General features: G+C 36.9%; 3 protein-coding genes across 7 annotated transcripts in view; 1 reads left to right on the plus strand and 2 right to left on the minus strand.

Annotated features, from left to right (window-relative positions):
- On the minus strand, positions 1-13,331 carry ube3b (ubiquitin protein ligase E3B). 2 transcript variants are annotated; one of them, XM_089130501.1, is made up of 27 exons: positions 13,246-13,331; positions 11,608-11,705; positions 11,224-11,398; positions 10,759-10,876; positions 10,577-10,636; positions 10,370-10,474; positions 10,122-10,218; positions 9,949-10,034; positions 8,958-9,040; positions 8,731-8,836; positions 8,502-8,622; positions 8,164-8,341; positions 7,882-8,051; positions 6,803-6,970; positions 6,326-6,497; positions 6,065-6,183; positions 5,806-5,920; positions 5,537-5,636; positions 5,278-5,397; positions 4,853-5,029; positions 4,490-4,738; positions 3,811-3,876; positions 3,665-3,723; positions 3,147-3,329; positions 1,766-1,877; positions 1,597-1,689; positions 1-1,516 (listed from the first exon to the last, which is right to left on the minus strand). In XM_089130501.1, exons 3-27 carry the CDS (start codon positions 11,382-11,384, stop codon positions 1,325-1,327), a joined length of 3,210 nt encoding a protein of 1,069 aa, XP_088986627.1. In that variant the 5' UTR covers positions 11,385-11,398; positions 11,608-11,705; positions 13,246-13,331; the 3' UTR covers positions 1-1,324. The 2 variants fall into 2 exon arrangements, with proteins under 2 accessions (XP_088986627.1, XP_039515794.1); XM_039659860.2 differs by lacking the exon at positions 13,246-13,331 and adding an exon at positions 12,258-12,410.
- Positions 13,262-18,106, plus strand: kctd10 (potassium channel tetramerization domain containing 10). Its single transcript, XM_039659865.2, has 7 exons — positions 13,262-13,411; positions 14,120-14,333; positions 14,458-14,627; positions 15,338-15,424; positions 15,516-15,568; positions 15,665-15,860; positions 16,543-18,106. Exons 1-7 carry the CDS (start codon positions 13,409-13,411, stop codon positions 16,759-16,761), a joined length of 942 nt encoding a protein of 313 aa, XP_039515799.1. The 5' UTR covers positions 13,262-13,408; the 3' UTR covers positions 16,762-18,106.
- Positions 17,202-20,902, minus strand: part of myo1ha (myosin IHa) — a 21,975-nt gene continuing 18,274 nt past the window's right edge. For 3 of the 4 annotated variants that reach the window (XM_089130504.1, XM_089130502.1, XM_039658597.2), the window contains 8 exons: positions 20,768-20,851; positions 20,577-20,670; positions 20,435-20,490; positions 20,199-20,334; positions 19,177-19,247; positions 18,965-19,062; positions 18,785-18,884; positions 17,202-18,707 (listed from right to left, as the gene is read on the minus strand). In XM_089130504.1, the coding sequence (XP_088986630.1) occupies positions 18,681-18,707; positions 18,785-18,884; positions 18,965-19,062; positions 19,177-19,247; positions 20,199-20,334; positions 20,435-20,490; positions 20,577-20,670; positions 20,768-20,851 (666 nt within the window). In that variant the 3' untranslated portion in view covers positions 17,202-18,680. The remainder of the gene's footprint in view (positions 18,708-18,784; positions 18,885-18,964; positions 19,063-19,176; positions 19,248-20,198; positions 20,335-20,434; positions 20,491-20,576; positions 20,671-20,767; positions 20,852-20,902) is intronic. The other variant, XM_089130503.1, reaches the window with a different exon arrangement.

The following is a 20,902-nucleotide window of genomic DNA, read 5'->3' on the forward strand; positions in this document are numbered from 1 at the left end:
TTTTCTTTTCTTTTTTTTTTTTTTGTCCACTTGGAATATCAATTCATGATATTCCATTGAGCCCATTGACCTTTCAGGGAAGTCACTGTAACACTCTCCCTTTAAGAAAGAAAAAAAAACAACTCACTACAAGAGCTGGTTTGATAGCTAGTCGTCTTCACCGTATGGCTTAATTCCAGTATACACTGCAAAGATGGCCAGAGAGTTAGTAGATGACTGGGAGAGCAATTTGTCATGTGATGATTGGTTACTTCCAAGCTGGAGTAAAATTCCTTTTAGTGGTTTCATTCTTGCCTGTATTAGTTTGCCATTAAGACAGTGTTAGAGAAGAATAATGAGTATAATATAATGAGCAAAACGAAATGTCACCATGATGCATTCTGGGTCGGGGCCCTGTAGTGTATACCATGAGAAAGCAGGAAAAGGTGCATCTCTGCAGGGACATCTCTTATCTGACACACTGCTGGCTCTGTCTCACTGAAGTCAATCAACAGGGCTGGGTTTCCTCTCAACGCTCTGTCCTCAAGTCCAGCAGAGGTGTAGTGCGCTATGGTTTTTGAAAGCATTTGCCGTACAAACAGGCAAAAGCCTCCTTTGTGTCTTGAGTTGCATGGCTTGCATTGCGTTAGTATTGCTTTCCTGTTCCCTTCCTGGGGGAGTGAGACACGGAGACCTGAGAGACAAAGCTGAACTGTTTTCTGCAGATCTGACATCTTTACCTCCATCATTGTATCTGCAGTAACTTTAAAAGGAGGTTTAGGAGTGTTCATCAACAAATGGCCACTGTGCTTATAAGCCAATAAAGACAAAACCAGATTTCGTTTTGGAGTTACTTTACATGCAGACGTTGAGTTCAGTTTCTCGGTCTCCGATTCACTGAAGAAAGAGTCAGAAGAATCCTGACTTGAAGACATTAAACTGAGCTGGTTTTAAACTGATTGTATAAGGCGTTTGGAGCTCTTTTGGCTTCAAATGCTAAAAAAGAAGAACATAACACTAAATATGGATCTTCAAGTGGTTCAAAAACTTTTCTGAAGGTAATGTTTGTACACTCTAATATACTTCTATGGTTGAGCTCCTCAAAGAGTCTCTCAGTCTGACTTGATGCGTTTAGCTCAGTTCTACTATTTTAAGAAGTTAGTTCATTTCTTCATTCACTTTCCATTTGGTGAACAAGACAGAGTAGCCATTGATGGAAAAATTGAGGCCTTAATTGAAGGCCACAATGCCAATAGAGCAAGATCCTTCAATACTTCAACCACCGCCGGTCTTGCTGATGTTCACGTTTGTAGATGTTTGTACATGTAGAATAAACCAGCATGGGTTATGAAAGCTCAAAGCCAGTGTTCATGCTGATTGCGTAGCGGAGTTTGTCTCTGAGGATGCTCTTCTTGCTGTAGTTGGGCAGCTTGAGCAGGTTGAAACAAGTGGAGGATGTGGGGAGGCGACCGCCTGGTTCCTTCTTACGGATGGTGAAAAATCCACGGAGAACACTTCCTAAAGTGTCGCCTGTGTCCTGCATGCACAATCAGACAAAAAATAAAGATGAAACAACATAATCTTTACACAGCAGTGAATGAATTAAGATGATCTAACCTGATCGTCAGATACTTCCACACAGCGGATTGAGAAAGGGGGTTTGAGGTAGGCAAAACCGAGCAGAGGAGGTCTTGAGCAGCTGGTAACAAACTGCGATGAAACAGACACTTAGTAGGCACAGGTGGCAATAAACATAGAAATAACTCCTTTAGGATTTGAGTATTACCTTCAGGAACATGGCTCTCTCCTCAGGGGAGAAGTCACTGGAGAGAATGTCCCAGAGCCAAAGAATGACTCTGTGGCTGCTATGGAAACCTCCATAGTACACAGTGTGCTTCCTGGGAGACAGAGAACATGACATGCATCGCTATGAATAACCTTTTAATGACTCTTCTTCACAGCATGTGATTATTAGGGCTACATGTGGACATCTTTGCAACTTCTGCACTGATTGTTGGATAGGATCTGCACAATGGATATAACAGGTCCTAAAATCAACACTCGCCAAGCGCCAAATGAGAGTAAAATCGGTACTGGCGATTATATGAAGCAATTTCAATCGCCAGTTATGAATTCTAATAATGGTAAATTGTGAGAACATGAGCGTGAACAAACATGAATAATCCTCGAGATAGTTGACGGGCAGTGTTGCTAAGGATTAAGCCTTGCCAATATAAATATTCAAGCTCAAAAAGACGCAAAAGCGAACTCTATTTGTAACTTTCACCCAGAAATCCACTTCTCAGACAGTCTGTAAAAATGAATATGACTGAATATGTGAAATCTAATCAATAAGATTGAGGCAACAGATTACAATCAATATTATTAATTAAATGTAACAAATTAGAATTGAGTAATAACTAAGCAAATTAATTACTTAAAAGTTAACCATTTAAAATGAGTAGAATTTACACATTTTTTTTAAAACAATAATATCAGAAAAACAGACTAACGTCAAAGATGAATTAGTAACATTTTTTTTTTTATTGCCAACACTGAAGACACCTGATGATAAGCAGAATACCGTATTTTTAAGTCACCATTATGGAGATCATTGTGTGTTTTAGTTGGGCCAATTCTTAATTCTTGAGTTCTTAATTCATCTTTGACGTCAGTCTGTTTTTCCGATATTTTTTGTTTAAAAAATGTGTAAATTCTACTCATTTTAAATGGTTAACATTTAAGTAATGCATGAGGTTAGTTATTACTCAATTCTAATTTGTTAAATTTAATTAATAATATTGATTGTAATCTGTTGCTCAATTTTATTGATTAGAATTAACATATTCAGTCGTATTAATTTTTACAGTGTACTGAATCAAGCTCTTGTTCATGCCTTCTTGCACTTGAATAATAAAAAAAAAAATACAAAATGATTTTGCCCAAAATAATTGTGTGGTGAAAATCTGCTATTTTTGACAGGCCAATTTCAACCTAATTTCATTGCCGTGTGCACTGAAGGGATTTATGCATTAGATGCTTCCAGCCTTGTTGATTATAGAGAGCAATTTGTATTTAATGTATTGCATCATTCTTAGTTTGTATTACAAATCAACAAACTGATAAGCAAAAGCCTTCAAGACCAGAGTTAAGAACTGCAGGTTTACTTGAGATCATCCAGGTCTATCTCAGCGTTGTCTCCAGAGATGAGCCTCTGGACCTCAGGGGTGGAGAACATGTGCAGCCACTCTGGGTTGATGATGCTACGGAAGCCCCTGATGAATGCTGCCGTCTGCTCCTTGATCTGGGTGTGCATGCGGAAGTGGGCCATCAGGTGGATGTAGCTGATCCTGAAGGGTCGATGATGGAGGGTTAATGACAAACATGAACTGGAAACCATTATTTTATTCCCCTCATTCTTTTAAGGAGCCCCTCGAAAATGAGATGGTTCATCTCAAAGGGCTATCCTTGAAAATAAAGAATAATTCTGACCTATTTTAAGCATGCAGAAAATTTCAGTATTCAGTGGTAGCAAATCCCTATTTGCTTTTTGAACCGTTCTGCTTCCAATACTAATTTGTTTTTTCATCGGGTCATTTCTCCTTATTGTATTGAATGTGAATAGGAGGCAGCTCAGCCACAGAAATTTTATTTACACTTGACTGGAGACACAAATAGGACTCACTTGTTTTCATTAGTGACAGACATAGTCTTTCCACCAGGAATTAGCTCATGACAGACTAACTGTGATGAGAAAAAGAAAGGAGTGAGTATTATAGAGAACAAGGAAAGCCAATAGTGTTACAAGTACCAGCAAAGTAGGTTGCTTACCTGCCCCATAACCTCTTCATCGTAAGATAAAGTAAGGCCCAGATCACTGACATCCCCATCATAACGCTGAAAATCAAATCAATAAACACTCATGAATATTATTACACTTACAGTAAGAAAGGCTAATATTCTCAAATTTAAAGTCAAACACAAAAGCAGCGACATAAATGTACTTTCATTTTTTTATGAAAATGTAAAAAACTTTAATACAATCATTTATGAAGTTACAGAAGAAATATGCATCAAATTAACAATGTATTGTAAAATTTTAAGAATATTAAAATGGTAAAAAAGGCCCTTTAACACCAAAGGCGATACGAAAAAGCTAAACGAATCACCATCAAATGCTCCTTTTACACCAAGAGCAAAACAAATATGAAACCAATCGCAATTTGAATAAGTCTGGCTGAAAGTGTGAAATGTATCAGTTTCACCTTGAAATCTTCACATTATTTTCATTAGTAAGGAGTTATACAATATTATTAATAGTAGATTAGCGGTTTTTAGGGTAACAGATTTTAAGCACTAGTGCTGCCTTGTAGGATTGAGTGACCTTGTTGTTTATCTGCAGTTGTTCACCATAGTAAACTTGGGTAACATTAAACCTTGAAAACATGATGGTTAAAATCAAGCATTTTCCAAACTGTACAAATGCTATACTAGTCACATTGGCACTGACCTTGATAGAGGTGAGGTTTTTGTAGAACTCTGAGTCGAGGGAGGGCAGCTCGTCTATGGAGCTATAGAAGGTGCTGTGATGGTGACCTAGAACCTGACTGAGGAAAAAAGAGGCAAAAGGCACATCCACCACGATGCCTTCATACATGGCCTTTCCCAGCATCTTTCCAACAAATTCATACAGCTGAAGGTGGTTCTCATGGATGCTGGAGGTTGGGGAGGGGTATAATCTCTCATTCCCACTGGTGGTCTGAAACAGAGAGAAAAAAAATGAAGTTGAGGTTTATTGGTGAAGTAAGGAAGGTCTATTGAGGATTGTTTGGGTGAACTGATACTATTTGAGCTAAAAGAGAGCAATGTGTACCTTAAATAGATTGAGCGCTGGGTTGAAAACCTTCTTGATGATCTCCTCTAAAAACTCCTTAAACACACCATCCTGGTCAATTCCAGCCTCATCCACTCCTAAATCATTCACAAACTTCACGCGGATCACTCCCTTAATAGAATTGACAGGTAGACGCCGCAGCTGATCATAACCATCCTAAAGAGTAAGGTAAAGAAAAAGATTATTACTATTAATACCATTATTATCCTACATTCACATTTTTACATTTGGCAGACACTTTCATCCAAAGCGACTCACGTTGCATTCAAGGTATACATTTTATAAGTTAACAAACCCATGACCTTGGTGACATGCTCTACTGCTTGAGCTACAGGAAAGCTAATAGGCATAATAATCATTGTTCATGTTTTTATCAATCAAATGAATAACAAAGCAGCCATTACCTCCAACATGCGTGAGCGTCGAATGGTTATATGAGTCACATGTGGAGAGGCAGAGCTTGTTTCCACCAATCCAAGACTCTCTTTCTCTTTTGTCACAATGTTGCGGAACAGCAGCACCCTCTGCGACAAAAACACATCCGTAAATTTCACATATTGTGTTCAATCTAAAATTGAATCTTTGTATGATCCAATCAACAGAAGCATTCATGTGGCACCTCATGAGCATTAATAATTTCACTGTTTTAAGTGTGTTTCTCACATTTTTGTGTGGGATGACATGAGGAATGTACTGAAGTAGCAGCTGTGCCCTTTTTTTGCCTTTCTCCAGCTCCTGGAACAACAGGCTAGGCTTCAGGTCTCTGTATTAAACATGGAGAAAAAAAGAAAGCAAATTAGACCTATTTTGTCAGCCGCCGCCCTTATATGAGAATAATAATCTCAGTAATTTGGTTTTGAATGGACCCTAATCCCATCTCTAAAGTAAAACCATAGAGTAATTTGGCTCAGTGATATGTTACAGTGACACACTTGCGGAGCCAGTGATCTTCAGGCGTGAATCTCCTGCGACAATCCCGCTCATACAGAACCATCAGCCAGCCGTGAACACTGTGGAATAAGTCCAGCTTCTCCCCTTTGGTATTCTCTGAAACAAATTAATCAGAAAGCACATTGTCAGTGGCTCCATATGGAGATGGCTAAAAAAAAAACTAAGTTTGGACAAAAAAAATGCATAAACAAAGTCACTAGTTGCAAAAACAAACACATGGGCTAAATAATACCTGCTCACCTAAAATACCATCCCATATCATCTTGAACACAAATGTGTTGAGGAACGAAGAGATGGTGACAAGCTCTTCCATTTTAAAAGAAATCTGCTCCTCATACACCTCTATGTCATCCAGGATTCTGTAATATAAATCACAGAACAACATGCAAACACATACATATATATACTATTTTTGTAGTAAAAATAACTGTAAATGAATACATTTTTAAATCAATCAAATTAATGCAAAATAGAAGCACCAGTGAATTATAACACTCTTACGTGATGAGATGTCTGGAACAGTCACAGAAGAGCATAAGCATGGCCAGGAGCTGTTTGGACTCTTCCGTGTCATTATTGAGACACTCCATGAAGAGTCGTAGCCCCCCCTGAGGGCCAAGCTCACAGATAAATGCCCACAGCTTAGGCAGCAGTTCATCTAGATACGTCAGTCCTGGAAACAGTTCAATTAGAATCCATAGAATAAAGATTAACAAGAATATTTTTGATTATTTTGTTTCACTGGCCAACACTACAGTGGTCTTGGACTTGCCCTACCCTAGAGACAACTATTATGCAAAAGTGTCTGATAAAAGCATTAACAGTTTTTCCAGAAAAACAAGGTGAGCTGTAACTCTTGGAGCATGTGCATTAACCTCGGTTTCTGACAAAATACAATTCCTCACCAAGAAATAAAACATTACTGAAGTGTTTGCGTGAGTGAATGTACATTCATAGGTGTGCATGAAAAGCACATACCTGTGAGAATCTGCAGGCGGATTTGTGTGAGCGTGGTGAGGGCCGTCTGATACAACACACAAATACTGCACACCTTCTGGACCTCAGCTGAATCCACACGCTTCCCCCCGACCGGTTTCAGGATGTTCCGCACAGACGCAGACTTTTGGAACGCTCTCTTGAACAGATCTAACCACGCAGAGAGTTTAACAAGTGAAAACAGGATGAATACAGACTTTATGACACTAGCATCACACTGTGTATAAAAATCCTTTGTTTAAACAGCACTTAAAACAGATTAAGAGACAGTGTGGTTTCTTTAGGCCAACCTATATCTCCAAGACCCCCTATTTTCAAAGACAATATGTGAAGTATATTTCCAATACTTCTACTATGATGCTCAATTTTTTATTTGCAAAAACTAGGAGAGGCAATATTTCAAAATAAATCAATTAAATAATTAAATTAATTTCCATAATCAAAATAATGCACATGTTTTTCATGCTTGACATTTTTATTACCAGTTTTATTACCAGTTAATTTACAGTACTTTTTTTAGTTTGTAATTATTTGTACCCATCAAACATTTTATAGAGCTTCACAATTTATATCAATTTGTCCATTTAAAATAACCTCGTACAGAATATCCAGGTTGTCCAAGATCATGAGAAACCTGGTTCTTGAAATGTTTTAAGGAAATTAAGTTTTTAAGGGAATGACTAAACATAAGAAATAGGATTTCAGGTTACATTTAGATTTTTAAGTTGTTTTAGCTGATTTTAAACCTTATTTTTTGTCAAATATTAAATAATTTTAAGCAATCTCGTGACCCCCTTGGAAGTGTTCTGAGGCCCCCTAGTGGGTACAGACCCCAGTGGATGATACCGTCTTTAGGGTTAGTACAAAAAAAGTGGTCAGAAATATGGCAGAAAATTTTGCATAAGTGATCTTCTGATACTTAGTCAACATCCCTGAGTGTGCTTTAATGATAATCATTAGCGTAACCATAGTTCATGTGTAACCATCTACTAAATCACTTGTTCTATGTGTCTGGTAAAAAAAAAAAAAAAAAAACTTTTTAGTTTCAAATTGTTGCTCACTTTTGACGGGCAAGTTATTCTGTAATGAGCTTGGCTGAAGAGAGGGTGGTGGGGTGGGATCTTGAGTTTCTAGTTTTTTGCTGAGAACGTCACAGAAGAGTGTGCAGATCACAGGAACTCCCCACAAACACTGTAACTGCTTTGTTACCAACGGCATAGACTCATTAAGCCTGGAGAGAGAGAAAAACAAGAGAGAGAAAATGAAAGATTGCTTAATAAGATAGCGCAACAGAGAAATTCAGAAACGATGTGCTTTGTTTTGTCAATAAAACAATGACATACCCATAGTCAACAGTCTGGGAGAACCAGCCCAACACTGGGTGCCAGTGTGTGAGATTGGATTTCTTCTGAGACACATATCTCTGACAGTATGACAACATATCTGTCAGATCCTTGACAAAGTGACCCGCCTCCTGCTCTAAAACTTTTACATTAAAGTATCCCAGCTGAATGAGGTTACCTGGAAACAAAACATAAAAGAGATGATGAGATAAAGGACATACTAAGAGCGGCCACGGCCCAGTAGTACAAGTACATCTAAAGTATTGATTTTCAGCTCTCCATTCACCAGCCCACCTTTGTTCTCCAAATCAAAATGTTTATGAAGCACACATGCTTACCCAGTAAGCACAGAGTGTGGCTTCCCTCCAGACACACACAGATATCCAAACACTGCTCTTCTCGGCTTAAAAACAAGACAAACTTGCGAAAGAGGTCATGGGTCTGGATGGTGACCATACACTGCAAGGAGCACAAATTCAGACAGGTGAAATCATTTTCTCACAATTTTTACTTTGAGATGTGTGCAAATGAGGTTTTATTATCCTTCCGTATGCGTTTGTTTCTTACATCTGGAGTGAGAGTGTTGAGGTGCGAGATGAACGCTGGAACAGACATGATGTGGAGGAGGAAAGACCTCAGCAGGTTGTCTGAGAAATGTGCAGCGACAACTGGCCTAAAATACACCAGGACAAAAAGCTCATCACATTATAGGCAACTTCACAGAAATAGAGCTACTGATGTAATCAGACCGAGAGATGTCTCGGAGAGGCAAACCAGTTCTCATGGCAACCGACCTGAGTGACAGCGTAAAAATGGCCGTGAGGGTTCCTTTGGAAAGGGAAGGTCTGGATCTTGCCAATCCATTTGTAAGTAGAATCTGCAAACGACAAAGATTCTTATGTTGAAAAATGTTTGAAGCTCAAACTCTAAGTTTAACCTAAAGCTTCAAACAGTTAAAAATCGGAATCCGATAACCTGATTGTTTGAATTAATTGCATTTACACTCCTGTTCAAATTTTGGGGTCAGTAATGGAATTAATACTTTCATTCAGCAAGAATGCATTAAATTGATTAAAAATGACAGTAATAAAATATTTCTGTTTGAAATAAAAGCTGTTTTTATTTTACTATCTATGTATTAAAGAATCCTGGAAAAAAATCATAACTATGTGGCAAGCAGGATGAGGCAGAGGGCCGTGAGAACGGGGCGAAGCCGGTGACGTGATTGATAATGAACCGCACCGGTCTCAATTTTCTCATGGAGGAGCGATGACAGTGAAGGATGAGAGAGGACCAGGCCTGAACATTTATGTTATGTTTTTATTTATGGGTGTGCAGCAGTCGTCTGTAAGGAGCCGCCGCTTTTACTTTCTTTTTGTGTTTATTTATTAAAGTGTGTTTGAACGTTAGCTGGTTGTCGCCTCTTTCTTCCTTATCTTAAACGCACCGTTTCCACAAAAATATTAAGCAGCACAACTGATTTGAACATTGATAATAAGAACAGCGCATTAGAATGATTTCTGGAGGATTATGTAACACTGGGGAATGGAGTAATGGCTGATGAAGAAAATACAGATTTAGCGACCCTAAATCTTTGAAAACTATATCGTTATTTGCTGGGAAACGTTTCCAGACGAAGATAATCCAAAGATATAAACTGCACTAAATTAACAAATTTACATTGACAGCCTTAGTTAATAGTGCAAACCACACATTCAAATTCATTGAAATAAACTACTGACAGCCTGTGACAAGATTTTGATTGGCTGTTTGGATGAGCAGTACCTGAAGAACAGAGTAGAAGCCCTTCTGATTGAGATGTCCCATGATGTTCTCACAAATCCTGTTTAAAGCAGGCTTTAGGGCCTCCCCTAAAAAAAAAAACAGGAAATTCTAGTAGGGTTTTATGTATTATAGCCTGCAAATCATCTCATGAGTTCTGATTATGTGACACTGACCCTTTCCTCTGATGATTTTCCACGTTGATGTGTCAGTGAATGTTATCAGCATTGTCAGGTACAGCGTCACCAATTTATTATCTTGCAGTATGTCGGGCTGCAGATAGAAACGGAAAACAGGAAATAAGAATTCATCAAGAAGCACAGATAACTGACAGACTCAGAATTGATTGTTGAAAGTACTTAATGACTTAATGATGAGTAATTCAAAAAGATAAAGCACTGATCATAAAGCACTAATATATTACCTTCAGTTTTTTCAGAAATTCACAGGAGACCCAAAGAACATCTTTGATCTGTTTCAGCCAGGGGATGGTGAGATCTTTTGAAAGGGCCAGAGATACATACCAAACCTAGAAAAACAATAGCTTGTCATCCCACAATGCAGAAATGTGGAAATAACGTAAATTAGGATAAAAAAAAATGTTTTATGCATTGCTTGGTTAAAGACTTACTTTAGGTTCATTCTCAACATCCATGCTACTTAGTATGATTCTACACAACTTCTCAAATCTCTGTTTTAGAGAAAAACACAATGCCATCACTAATTATATATATATATATATAGTTCACCTAAATAAACAAATTTTAACCAAACTTAATCTAAATTAATTTAAAAAGGGTACGTGATGCTTACCAGCTTGTCATCCTTGCTTAATATAAATAACAATTTTCTTGCAATTTTGAAAATGGATAATGCATTTCTTTTTGTTGAACCTGCATCGCTGATTGCAATGAAATCATCAACTTCTTTCCTGAAAGAGAAAGTAAATGTAAATAATATGTATATAAATTCTCAAACAACTTTGTAAAACTGAAATCAAAATAATAAAAAAAAATTTGGAAAGATTAAAAAAGAAAAAAATAATAAATATGATAAAAACACAAAATTAAACAAAAATAAATATTAATGAAATTAATAAAAAGTATAATAGGATATTAACAATCCCAAATAACACTGTCACAAACAAAAACAAGCTACTCATCATTTTCCTCATTTTTACTTTTTTTTATCTGAGGCCAACAAAGTCAGCAATTTGCAAAGACATATGACTGTCTGGAATGTTGGACTTTTTTAAAGAACGGTTCGTGTCAGCCCTACCTGATTTCCCTTTGCAACCTGCAACGGCAGAGGAATCTTCTGACCAGAGCCTGGATTTGTGTGGCAGCTCTCTCTTTCTCCTTATAACCTTTCCGCTCCTCCCGTGCTATCCTGGCTTTATCCAGGAACTGGGTTTTGGACGTTTGGGAAGCGGTGAACATTTTTTCACTCTTAACTGTGGGTTAAATTTAAAAATGTCATGGCCAGGAACAAAAATCTACATCACAGCTGAGAGCAAAAACAAAGTCATGTATGCAAGTACAGAAGTGTATAATTAGATTCATTAATACTCAAAGCATGATCAATTAGTAAAGAAAACTGTGTCTCATTTACAATTTAAAAAAAAGTAAGACCTCTATCTTACATGAACACGCACACAATTACCTTGCCCTAATGCAGTGATTCAGTAAGGATTCTGCTTCCAATGGTCACATGAATACCATCACATTTCCATGTGTGTTGTTCTGCATATCCATTGGACTCTACAGAACAGAAGAGTAATTTGCTTTTTTAACTTTTATTTAAGAAAATGAAAGGTATTATAAGTACAAAAGATCTATTGAGTTGTAAGTCATGAGTTGAGGTATTATAATAACATGATTTTAATTAATAAAATTACTCCGGAGATGACATGTTATAAACATATGGGAGATTTTACTAGAAATGTCAACAGATCACAAAGCAAAAAGTAAGTAACGTTATCTGACAGAATTATAGGACCAAAAATGAGGAGAGTCCATTTACTCGAAACAGTGGTGACAGTTTGCTTAAACGACAGGGTAAGCACTCAACGGAAACAATATTAGCACTAAAAGTTTAAATTAGTAGAAAATTAAATAAAAGACAACGCAGTTCACGTGAATGTAACCAACCCACGGAGACAATAACATTCACACTAAGTTAGCTATCCAGCTAGCAACACAGTTGCAACATTCAGCGAGCTGGCAACGCTTGGGAAATGTTGTCACTTGATAAACGTGTTTCAGATAAAATGTAAAGAAAGTCTTTACATTATGCACAGAGATTTCATTTACCTGAGCGTTTGAGAATAAATGGAAAAGTGATGTAAACAAAAGAGCGACCCAGACAACCGCAGCTCTAATCCATTAACGGTGTAACATCGTAATACTTCCGGATGAACATTTATAACAATAAATATGGATCATAATTGTTATTTGTTGTAGTGCATTGATATCGATTCGTTATTAAAGCGATATAACTCTTTACTATTTTAAACGTTTTAACGAGTAATCTAAGGATTATTAGAGTTTGCTATTTTTGTACTAACGCTTTGTGAAACATACGGCGGAACCCTTTGTGAAACTGCGTGCTGTAAAATGTTCAGATGTATTTCAGGAGAGACAGACAATCATAAAATCCATATTTAACCGAAGCAGAAAAATCTTTTATATGTATTAAAAATCGAACACGTCACTTTCAATAATAGAGATAAACAAATTTATGGTTGTTCTTCATCGAGATGAAAGATTTTTAAAAATTGGTGGAAAAAAGTCTTTGGAAAACAGTCTACATTTGGTACAGTTGTCTTTTATTTTGGTATATATATATATATATATATATATATATATCAAAAGTTTGGAAACATTACTATTTTTAAAGTCGCATGCTCATCAAGCCTGCATTTATTTGATCAAAAATACAGAAAAAAAAAACAGTAATATTGGGAAATGATGCTGAACTTCAGTCTTTGTCACATGATCCTTCGATCAGAAATATATACTCTTTTCCTCACATTTCGTTTTCAGCCTTTAGTATACATGTCCAAAAACGATGTAGCATCTAATGTGGCCTTTACTGTGAAGTGAACTTTATCAGATCAGATCTGTTGCTTTAAATGTTCTTTGTTTAGTTCTTTGTATGAATCTGTTTTGTTAGATATATTGAAACCCCAACACTCACAAATAAGCGTAGGTACAATTACAGGAAGTGTGAACATTAAATGAAAGGACACTGGACAGGTGGAGTTACTTCCAGTTCCATATATTATGACTATTTACTTACTTCCCATCTACTGTAAGGAAAAGGGCGATCGTCATCGTTTATTTGCCCCGAAATGCCTGTAAGCGCGTGACCTGCAGCCTCGTGAACGAGTCTGGGCTGCAACCGGAAGTGATCTAATTCCTGACCCGTTCCAAGCGGCCCGAAAGATTCGGGGGGGATTTCTATGGTAAGTAAAGATGTTTGTCTGATATTTCATCAAATGTATCCGGTACTGTTAGATTATATTTTAAAAAAAGATTTGTTTTGCGTGTACTTATTAGCTTTTTTACCAGTAATTTCGTGTTGTCTTTAAAGAAATGGAGATAACAAGCTAGTGTGCTAGTTTAGCTCTTTAGCTCCTGTAGCTATCTGTTTTCTATGAGTAACTTTTAATTAAACAATTTATTTTCTTTGCATTCAGTTACGAATCATGTTTATTCATAAACAAAGATATAGAGGAATTGACATGACTCAAATCTACTTTGTTTAATTGAAAAAAATCCCAGCAGGTTTGGGTGTGACGTCATTAAATCCTGTCCCGTTGTGCGATGAACCTCGTTTCTCAAGTTAACATGCTTTAATGTTTTACAAATAATCAATTTGTTCATGCGTTATGTTTAAGGTTAAGGGAATGTGATGTGATATCCACTGCCCCACCCCCTAAAACTTTAAAAACGTCGATACATTTTTATATTTGACGTTTTAATTAATCTTCTAAAGAAATTTCACATTGTCATTGTGTTCATACACATTTCATAAACACTGTAAAGAATGATAGTGGTGTGTGTGAGTTTTGCAATATAGATTCCTGTCATCATTAGTCTCCTGAAAGAAACTGAATATTAGTTTGTGTGTCCTTCATCACCATTCATTCCCATCCCTGTCTGGTTTTCAGGAAGAGATGTCAGGAGAAAGTGTGGTGAGCTCGGCTGTGCCGGCAGCTACAACACGGACCACCTCTTTCAAGGGGTCTAGTCCCAGTTCCAAATACGTAAAGCTGAATGTCGGGGGAGCGCTGTACTACACCACCATGCAGACCCTTACCAAGCAGGACACCATGCTGAAGGCCATGTTCAGTGGCCGTATGGAGGTCCTCACAGATAGTGAAGGTACCTGTACTGTTATATAGCTGCCTGAAGAAGTATTCAAGTAGAATGATGAAGCATATGGATGCAAATGTGGGGTTCTGCAGCATCCAGGTCTCACTTTTTTTAACCTCTGATCTTTCTCCAGGCTGGATTCTGATTGACAGGTGTGGGAAGCACTTTGGGACCATCCTGAACTACCTCAGGGATGGAGTTGTCCCATTACCTGAGAGCCGGAGGGAGACGGAGGAGTTACTGGCAGAGGCAAAGTATTACCTGGTGCAGGGTCTGGTGGATGAGTGTCAGGCAGCATTACAGGTAGAGTATACACACCATAGAGAGACTGCATTAGGGCAAGAGAAAAATGAGATTTGTGTTCCTCCATTTATTCACATATACAATAACGGTCCAAAATGTTGGAATACTTACGATTTTTAATGTTCATTCAAAAAAAGTATCTTATGCTCACCAAGGCTGTATGTTAAAAAAAATACAGTAAAATAACTTTGTGAAATATTAATAAAATTTAAAAAAAATGATCTCTGTTATACCCATATTATACCCATATAATAATATCATTAATGCTGAAAACAGTTCTTGCTGCATAATCATTTTTTCAAGGCTTCTTTGATGAATAGAACATTCAAAAGAACAGCATTTGAAATCATTTACTGTATCTTTTGATTCATTTATGTATCCTTACTTAATAAAAGTATTAATTTATTTTCTTCTTTTTTTAAAATCATACTTGCCTCAAACATTTGAGTGGTAGTCTATCACGGTTTCCACAAAAATATTAAGCAGCAAAATCTACATTTTCTACATTGATGATAATAATAAGAAATGTTTCTTGAGCACCAAATCAGCATATTAGAGTGATTTCTGAAGGATCATGTGACACTGAAGTAATGGTTTCTAAAAAAAAAACAAAAAAACTAGCATAACATGAGCTAACATATTCCATAATTCCATCTTCCGTCATTTTTTTTTTTTGTTTAATAACATTTTGGATTTAAAAACATTTTCAGAACAAAGATGCATATGAACCATTCTGTAAAGTTCCACTGGTGACATCATCAAAGGAAGAACAGAGGCTTATTGCCACTGCTAATAAGGTACAAATGCTTTACTACCATGTCGATCTTAAAGAAATTGTATTTGCTTATGCCCACAACAGAACCTTGACTTGTCTTTCTGTGTTTGCAGCCTACAGTCAAACTGCTGTACAACAGGAGTAACAATAAATATTCATATACAAGGTAAAATTAGCCTTTAATTATTCAAGGTTTTGGGTTGCTGCCTGGGACACCTACTGTCGAGCTTTCACCTGATCGATTTGCCCTTTCTCTTTGTAGCAACTCTGATGACAACATGTTGAAGAACATCGAGCTGTTTGACAAGCTGTCTCTGAGGTTCAACGGCCGAGTGCTCTTCATCAAGGATGTGATTGGTGATGAGATTTGTTGCTGGTCTTTTTACGGCCAGGGCAGGAAGATTGCAGAGGTGTGCTGCACCTCAATAGTCTACGCTACTGAGAAGAAGCAGACAAAGGTAAAGGGGGATCAGTCCGTCCACATAAAGAAAATCAAGTATTTTATCCAGTTTATCATCAGGGTTTATGAGGGTTGTAAAAAGTCTCAATTTGCCCTTCCACAAATGAAAGACTTAAACTAGAGCAGAAATTCTTAAATGAATGATTTCATGCCATTAAATGTTGCATGCACTGCAAAAATGTATAGCTTCCTTAGTAGTTTTGTCTTGTTTTCTAAAACAGAAATCAGTCAGTGGAGTATGAAAACATAAGATTTTTTCTGAACCCATTATAACCCATTTCTAAACCCTGGAAAACAAGATAAAAATACTGAGGAATAACATTACTTTTTTGCTGTGTGATCATAGTACAGTCAGTCATTTCCATATTCTAGTGGTTGAGGCTAGAGGTATTCAAGGCTTTATCTATTTTTTTGGAAAAAAAAAAAGTAATGGAGATCTGTTTGAAGTTTCATTTTTAAACTTTAAAGTGTTGTTAATGCCATTGTGGGCTTCCTAGACATTTATATAACACAGTGACGTATTGTTCCCTTTAATTTATTCTGTCAATTGTCTTTACTTGGTTTCTTTCATAGGTTTTTAGCTGAAACCTGTTTTTTATCTAAGATCCGAAAGAGAACTGGCATCTAAAATATTGTAGGTTTATGTCACTCACCTTTTTTAATGCTTCCCTCGATCACAGGTTGAGTTCCCAGAGGCTCGCATCTATGAAGAGACCCTCAACATCTTGCTGTACGAGTCTCAAGATGGCCGAGGACCAGACAATGCACTGCTGGAGGCCACAGGGGGCGCTGCAGGTCGTTCCCACCACATCGACGAGGACGAAGAGAGGGAGCGCATTGAAAGAGTGCGGAGAATCCATATCAAGCGTCCCGATGACCGCACTCACCACCACCAGTGACCCTGCAGTTTCACCACATTTCAGTGCCTTAACAACTACCAGCGCTTCAGATACGCTCCTGTATTTGCACACGGACACGTCAGTTAAGTTTATACTGAGTCTGCTTTCGTAGAGAGACAAAGGATTATTAGTTAGCAATGATAATGTTATATAAATATAGCATATAGGGCAGTGCAGCATTGACACCTCCTCAAACGGCAGTTGTGCATTCGAGGACCTTACTAAAAAGTTTTGGGATGGTGTTAGTGTGAACAGAAGGGTAGTTTTACTGCATTCATGACATTCCCTTAACATTTTGCTCTATTTGCTATTTATAAAGCAAGTTACAATGAATATATCAAGTCATTTAATTTGTAGATTTGCAGCTGATGAATATTATCAGAATTGAGTTGTTAGGCATAGTATTCTTGTCCATTTTGTCATTTATTGTTTAATTCTTCTCTTTTTTTCTGTTTGATTGAAGACTGTAGGGTTCCTGGTGCCTTATAGATTAATACTGTGCTTTTGAGTGTTATTGTTTCGCGTGTTGTCATAGTTGTTGGACTTTTTGAGTTTAGTTTATCCCCAAATAATTGTTTTTGTTTGCTTTGGCGCTTTGAATTGAAGTGTTGGAGCATGCATTTGACAGTGCTGATAGTGTCTTACTGAGATATTATGGATTTTCAATCCAGAGCTCTGCTATATTTACATTCAGAGGAGGGTGTCATAAAAATTAATCTTAATCTGTCAATTTTCATTTTATTATGCTTGTGCAAAAATATGCGTTTATCTCAGCGGATTATCTGTGCTGGATTTTTGAGAGGTCTGTATGAGTTTGGTCAGTAGAGGGCAGTGTAGTGTTATGGTTCTTTAACTCTTGTACATGAGGCACTTTTTTAGATGATCAAACCCAGAAATCAGCAAGTTTTCTATGCCCTTCGAACTACAATCAGTAAACTCAGATTATGCTTTTAAATATTTTTCTTCTGCACTGTATTAAATTCCATCAAGTTAATTATGCGTTTGGGTTTTGTAAGTAATCACATACAAGAAACTGAGATGTAGTCAGAAGCGTTCGGATGTATATCTGTAATTGAGTAATGGACACCAAGTATGAGAGTGTAATCAGAGACTCGGCCATGTCAAAGAAGCTTCAGGAAGTAGAGGAGCACGAGCTCTTTCGCTGCAGCGTTTAGCATCACCGATTGTTTGTGCTCATTAGTTTTATCAACTGTGTATTTAAAAAAGCAAACTATGAAATCTGTAATACTGTAGAGAAGTTTGTACAGGCGTGCACATGGAAAAAAAAAGTTTTACATACAAATTATTTATACACGTTATCACAAATAAAGATTTCTACAAATTTTGTTGACCAAACTGTTTTTTTTTTCTGTTCATCTTTTATTTCTGTGGTTTGTATGTATTGGTATAAAACAATATTATAAACATGGCTAAACAACAAAGCATGGAAATGACCAAATAAAACATTTAATTTACAAGAATTGTCATTGCAAGAACTGTAATCTAAACAACTTGGTCATAAATAGCTTTCTTTTTCCTACAGCTGTCATTTGTACTTCAAGTGATCAATGCTGCTTCACTGTAAAAAAATATTGTTGGTTTAACTTAAAAAAAATTAAGTAACCTGGTTGCCTTAAAATTTTAAGTTGATTGAACTGGAAAAAGTGAGTTAATACACATGTAGGGGATTATAATAATAATAAATTATCTGAACTAAATAAATTATAAAGTTGATTTGACAAAAGAAAAAATTTGTGATAAATCTTGAAAATATTTTTTTTACAGTGTTTGAATCTGCATATACTGCTCTCTTAGTGGTCTGGTGTGTGTGTGTGTGTGTGTATCACATTTTGGGAGGTATCTTCTTCCATTAGGATTTCCCTCATAAAATATACAGAGACTTGGTGACCTCCTTCAGATCATCGAGACTTGATCCGTGGAGCCACCTTTGATAATGAAATAGTCTAAGCATGTGAACAATAATGTAAATTTAAGCAGAAATACTGAAGAAAAAAAAACTTACCACCATCAGATGACCATTTTTGCCTTTATAAATCATAGGATCTTGGCCAGTGCTGAAGTCCACACCACCCTCCTTTCCTGCCTGGATCTCAAACTTGATGCTGTGAGAAGATCAGATGTTAACACATTGTTCCCACATGAAGATTGCAGGTTGGAAAAAAGGTGACGTTAGTGTTTTTACCTTCCCTGAACAACCTTGATGTCATTCTGCTTGTTTGCGATCATAGCCAGTTTGGTCAAAGCTTCAAACAGGTGGTCACACTGAAGTACCAAGTCCCCCTTGGAGAAAAGAAACTACATTAGTACATGCAAATTAAGCATGAACTTCTGTAACGTTCTAACCATGAAACAATTTAGAGTTTACACACATCCCGTGAAGCCTGGTTTGCTCACCTTCTGTTTTGGATCATTAAAAGCAACATGAAGGATCATGACGGAGTCACCCAGATTGCTGACCGAAGCACCTGTGTGCACAAGAAATTCACTCTGGACTCTATTCTCACCAACTTTGCAAATACATGTATAATACAAAGTATTATTTATAAATATATATCATATAATAGAAAACAGTTATTTTGAATAGTAATAATTAGGGAATCATCTATATGAAAATTTTGGGCTGATACCCTTTGTATTTGTAAGCCGATAACCGATATATTGACTGATAAATCTAAATCCATTTTTATTACCGAACCTGACCTATGAACGGATATGTTCTCATTATCATTTTATGCGCTGCACCTTTTTTAAGTGATTTCAATCATATTTCAAACAATTCAAAACCATCATGACGAACAGTGCGCATCTGAAGTGTCCCGGCTAAAAGAAAATAATCCATTATTTGTCGGCTTTCATATATCGTCCAAAATTTCTTATCGGGCCAATAACTATAACATTAAAAATGATACAGATATGGTGCCCGATATATTGTGAACCCCAAGTAATAATCTTTCACAATATTACTGTTTTACTGTGTTTTTGATCAAATAAATGCAGCGTAAGAGGGTTCTTTCAAAACCGTAAAAAAATCATACTGACTCAAATCTTTAAACAGTAGGCTAATGTAACTTTCTAAATACACAAAATATACATAGTCTCTGTCAACAACAACAAAATCAATGCATAAAAAAAATACCATTAGGGGTACAATATGCTCATATAGGGTACACTTTATATCTTATTTACCTCTAAAGGATGCATACTGGAACCTTAGAAGTACATTATTGTCCCTTAGTAATGTAGGTACTAACATGATGCACCTTTTAGGGGTAGATAAGGTACAAAGTTATACCTGCGAAGAGACTATCTGGGTAAGAAGCTTGAGGAATGCTACATGGAAATAATTAAAAGGAGACCTTCTGTAATGTTGTTTTATTTCACTGAGTTACTACTACTACGCACCAACCTGAACTTACCTTTTAGAGAAACATAGTCCACTTTCTGTTTGATCTTAGCCTCTTCAACCAGGTATACAGCGACCTGAGTGAGAATAAGTTGCCTTTGCCTGGATTTAAATCCATTCCTGTCATACTTCACCACAGGAACGCTGTACTGCAGAGAGAGGTGTTGTGTTTAGGTGATGAATGGAGAACAGGTTCTTATTCTGTTCTGCAAGAATGACAACTGGGCCTTATAAAAGATTCTGATTTACCTTGATGCATTCATGTCGTATAGTCTGAAGAACCCTCATGTTGATTTCCTGTTCATCTGGTACATGGAACATAATGTGTAAGATATGCAAAAAGATCTGTGCAAAACTGTTAGTGTTTTTATGTGGAATAAACTGTACTGACTGATTCTAGAGTCCACAAAAGGAACAGCGATGCTTGCAGGATAGCTATCCTTCTTTCCCTTAAAGATGGCACTGGTTACTACTTTTTGTTGCAGCTGTGAAAAGATATAGCAGTCAGTCTTCATCGTCATCATTAACTGGCTGAAAGTGTACTTTAAAGACACAAAAGCCTATGACAACAGTGATAGTGACCTGTGCTTTTTTCTGTGGCGTAATTCCCCGCACATACTTTCTCACCATCATGCGTGTGTGCAGCTGTCGCAGAATCTCTGAGGTCTACAAACAACAGCGTCAAAAGACTTTTCCAAATTGAAATTGTATGCATAC

The sequence above is a fragment of the Pimephales promelas genome, chromosome 4, assembly GCF_988280905.1.
Source record: "Pimephales promelas chromosome 4, fPimPro1.hap1.1, whole genome shotgun sequence".
NCBI classification, from domain to species: domain Eukaryota; kingdom Metazoa; phylum Chordata; class Actinopteri; order Cypriniformes; family Leuciscidae; genus Pimephales; species Pimephales promelas.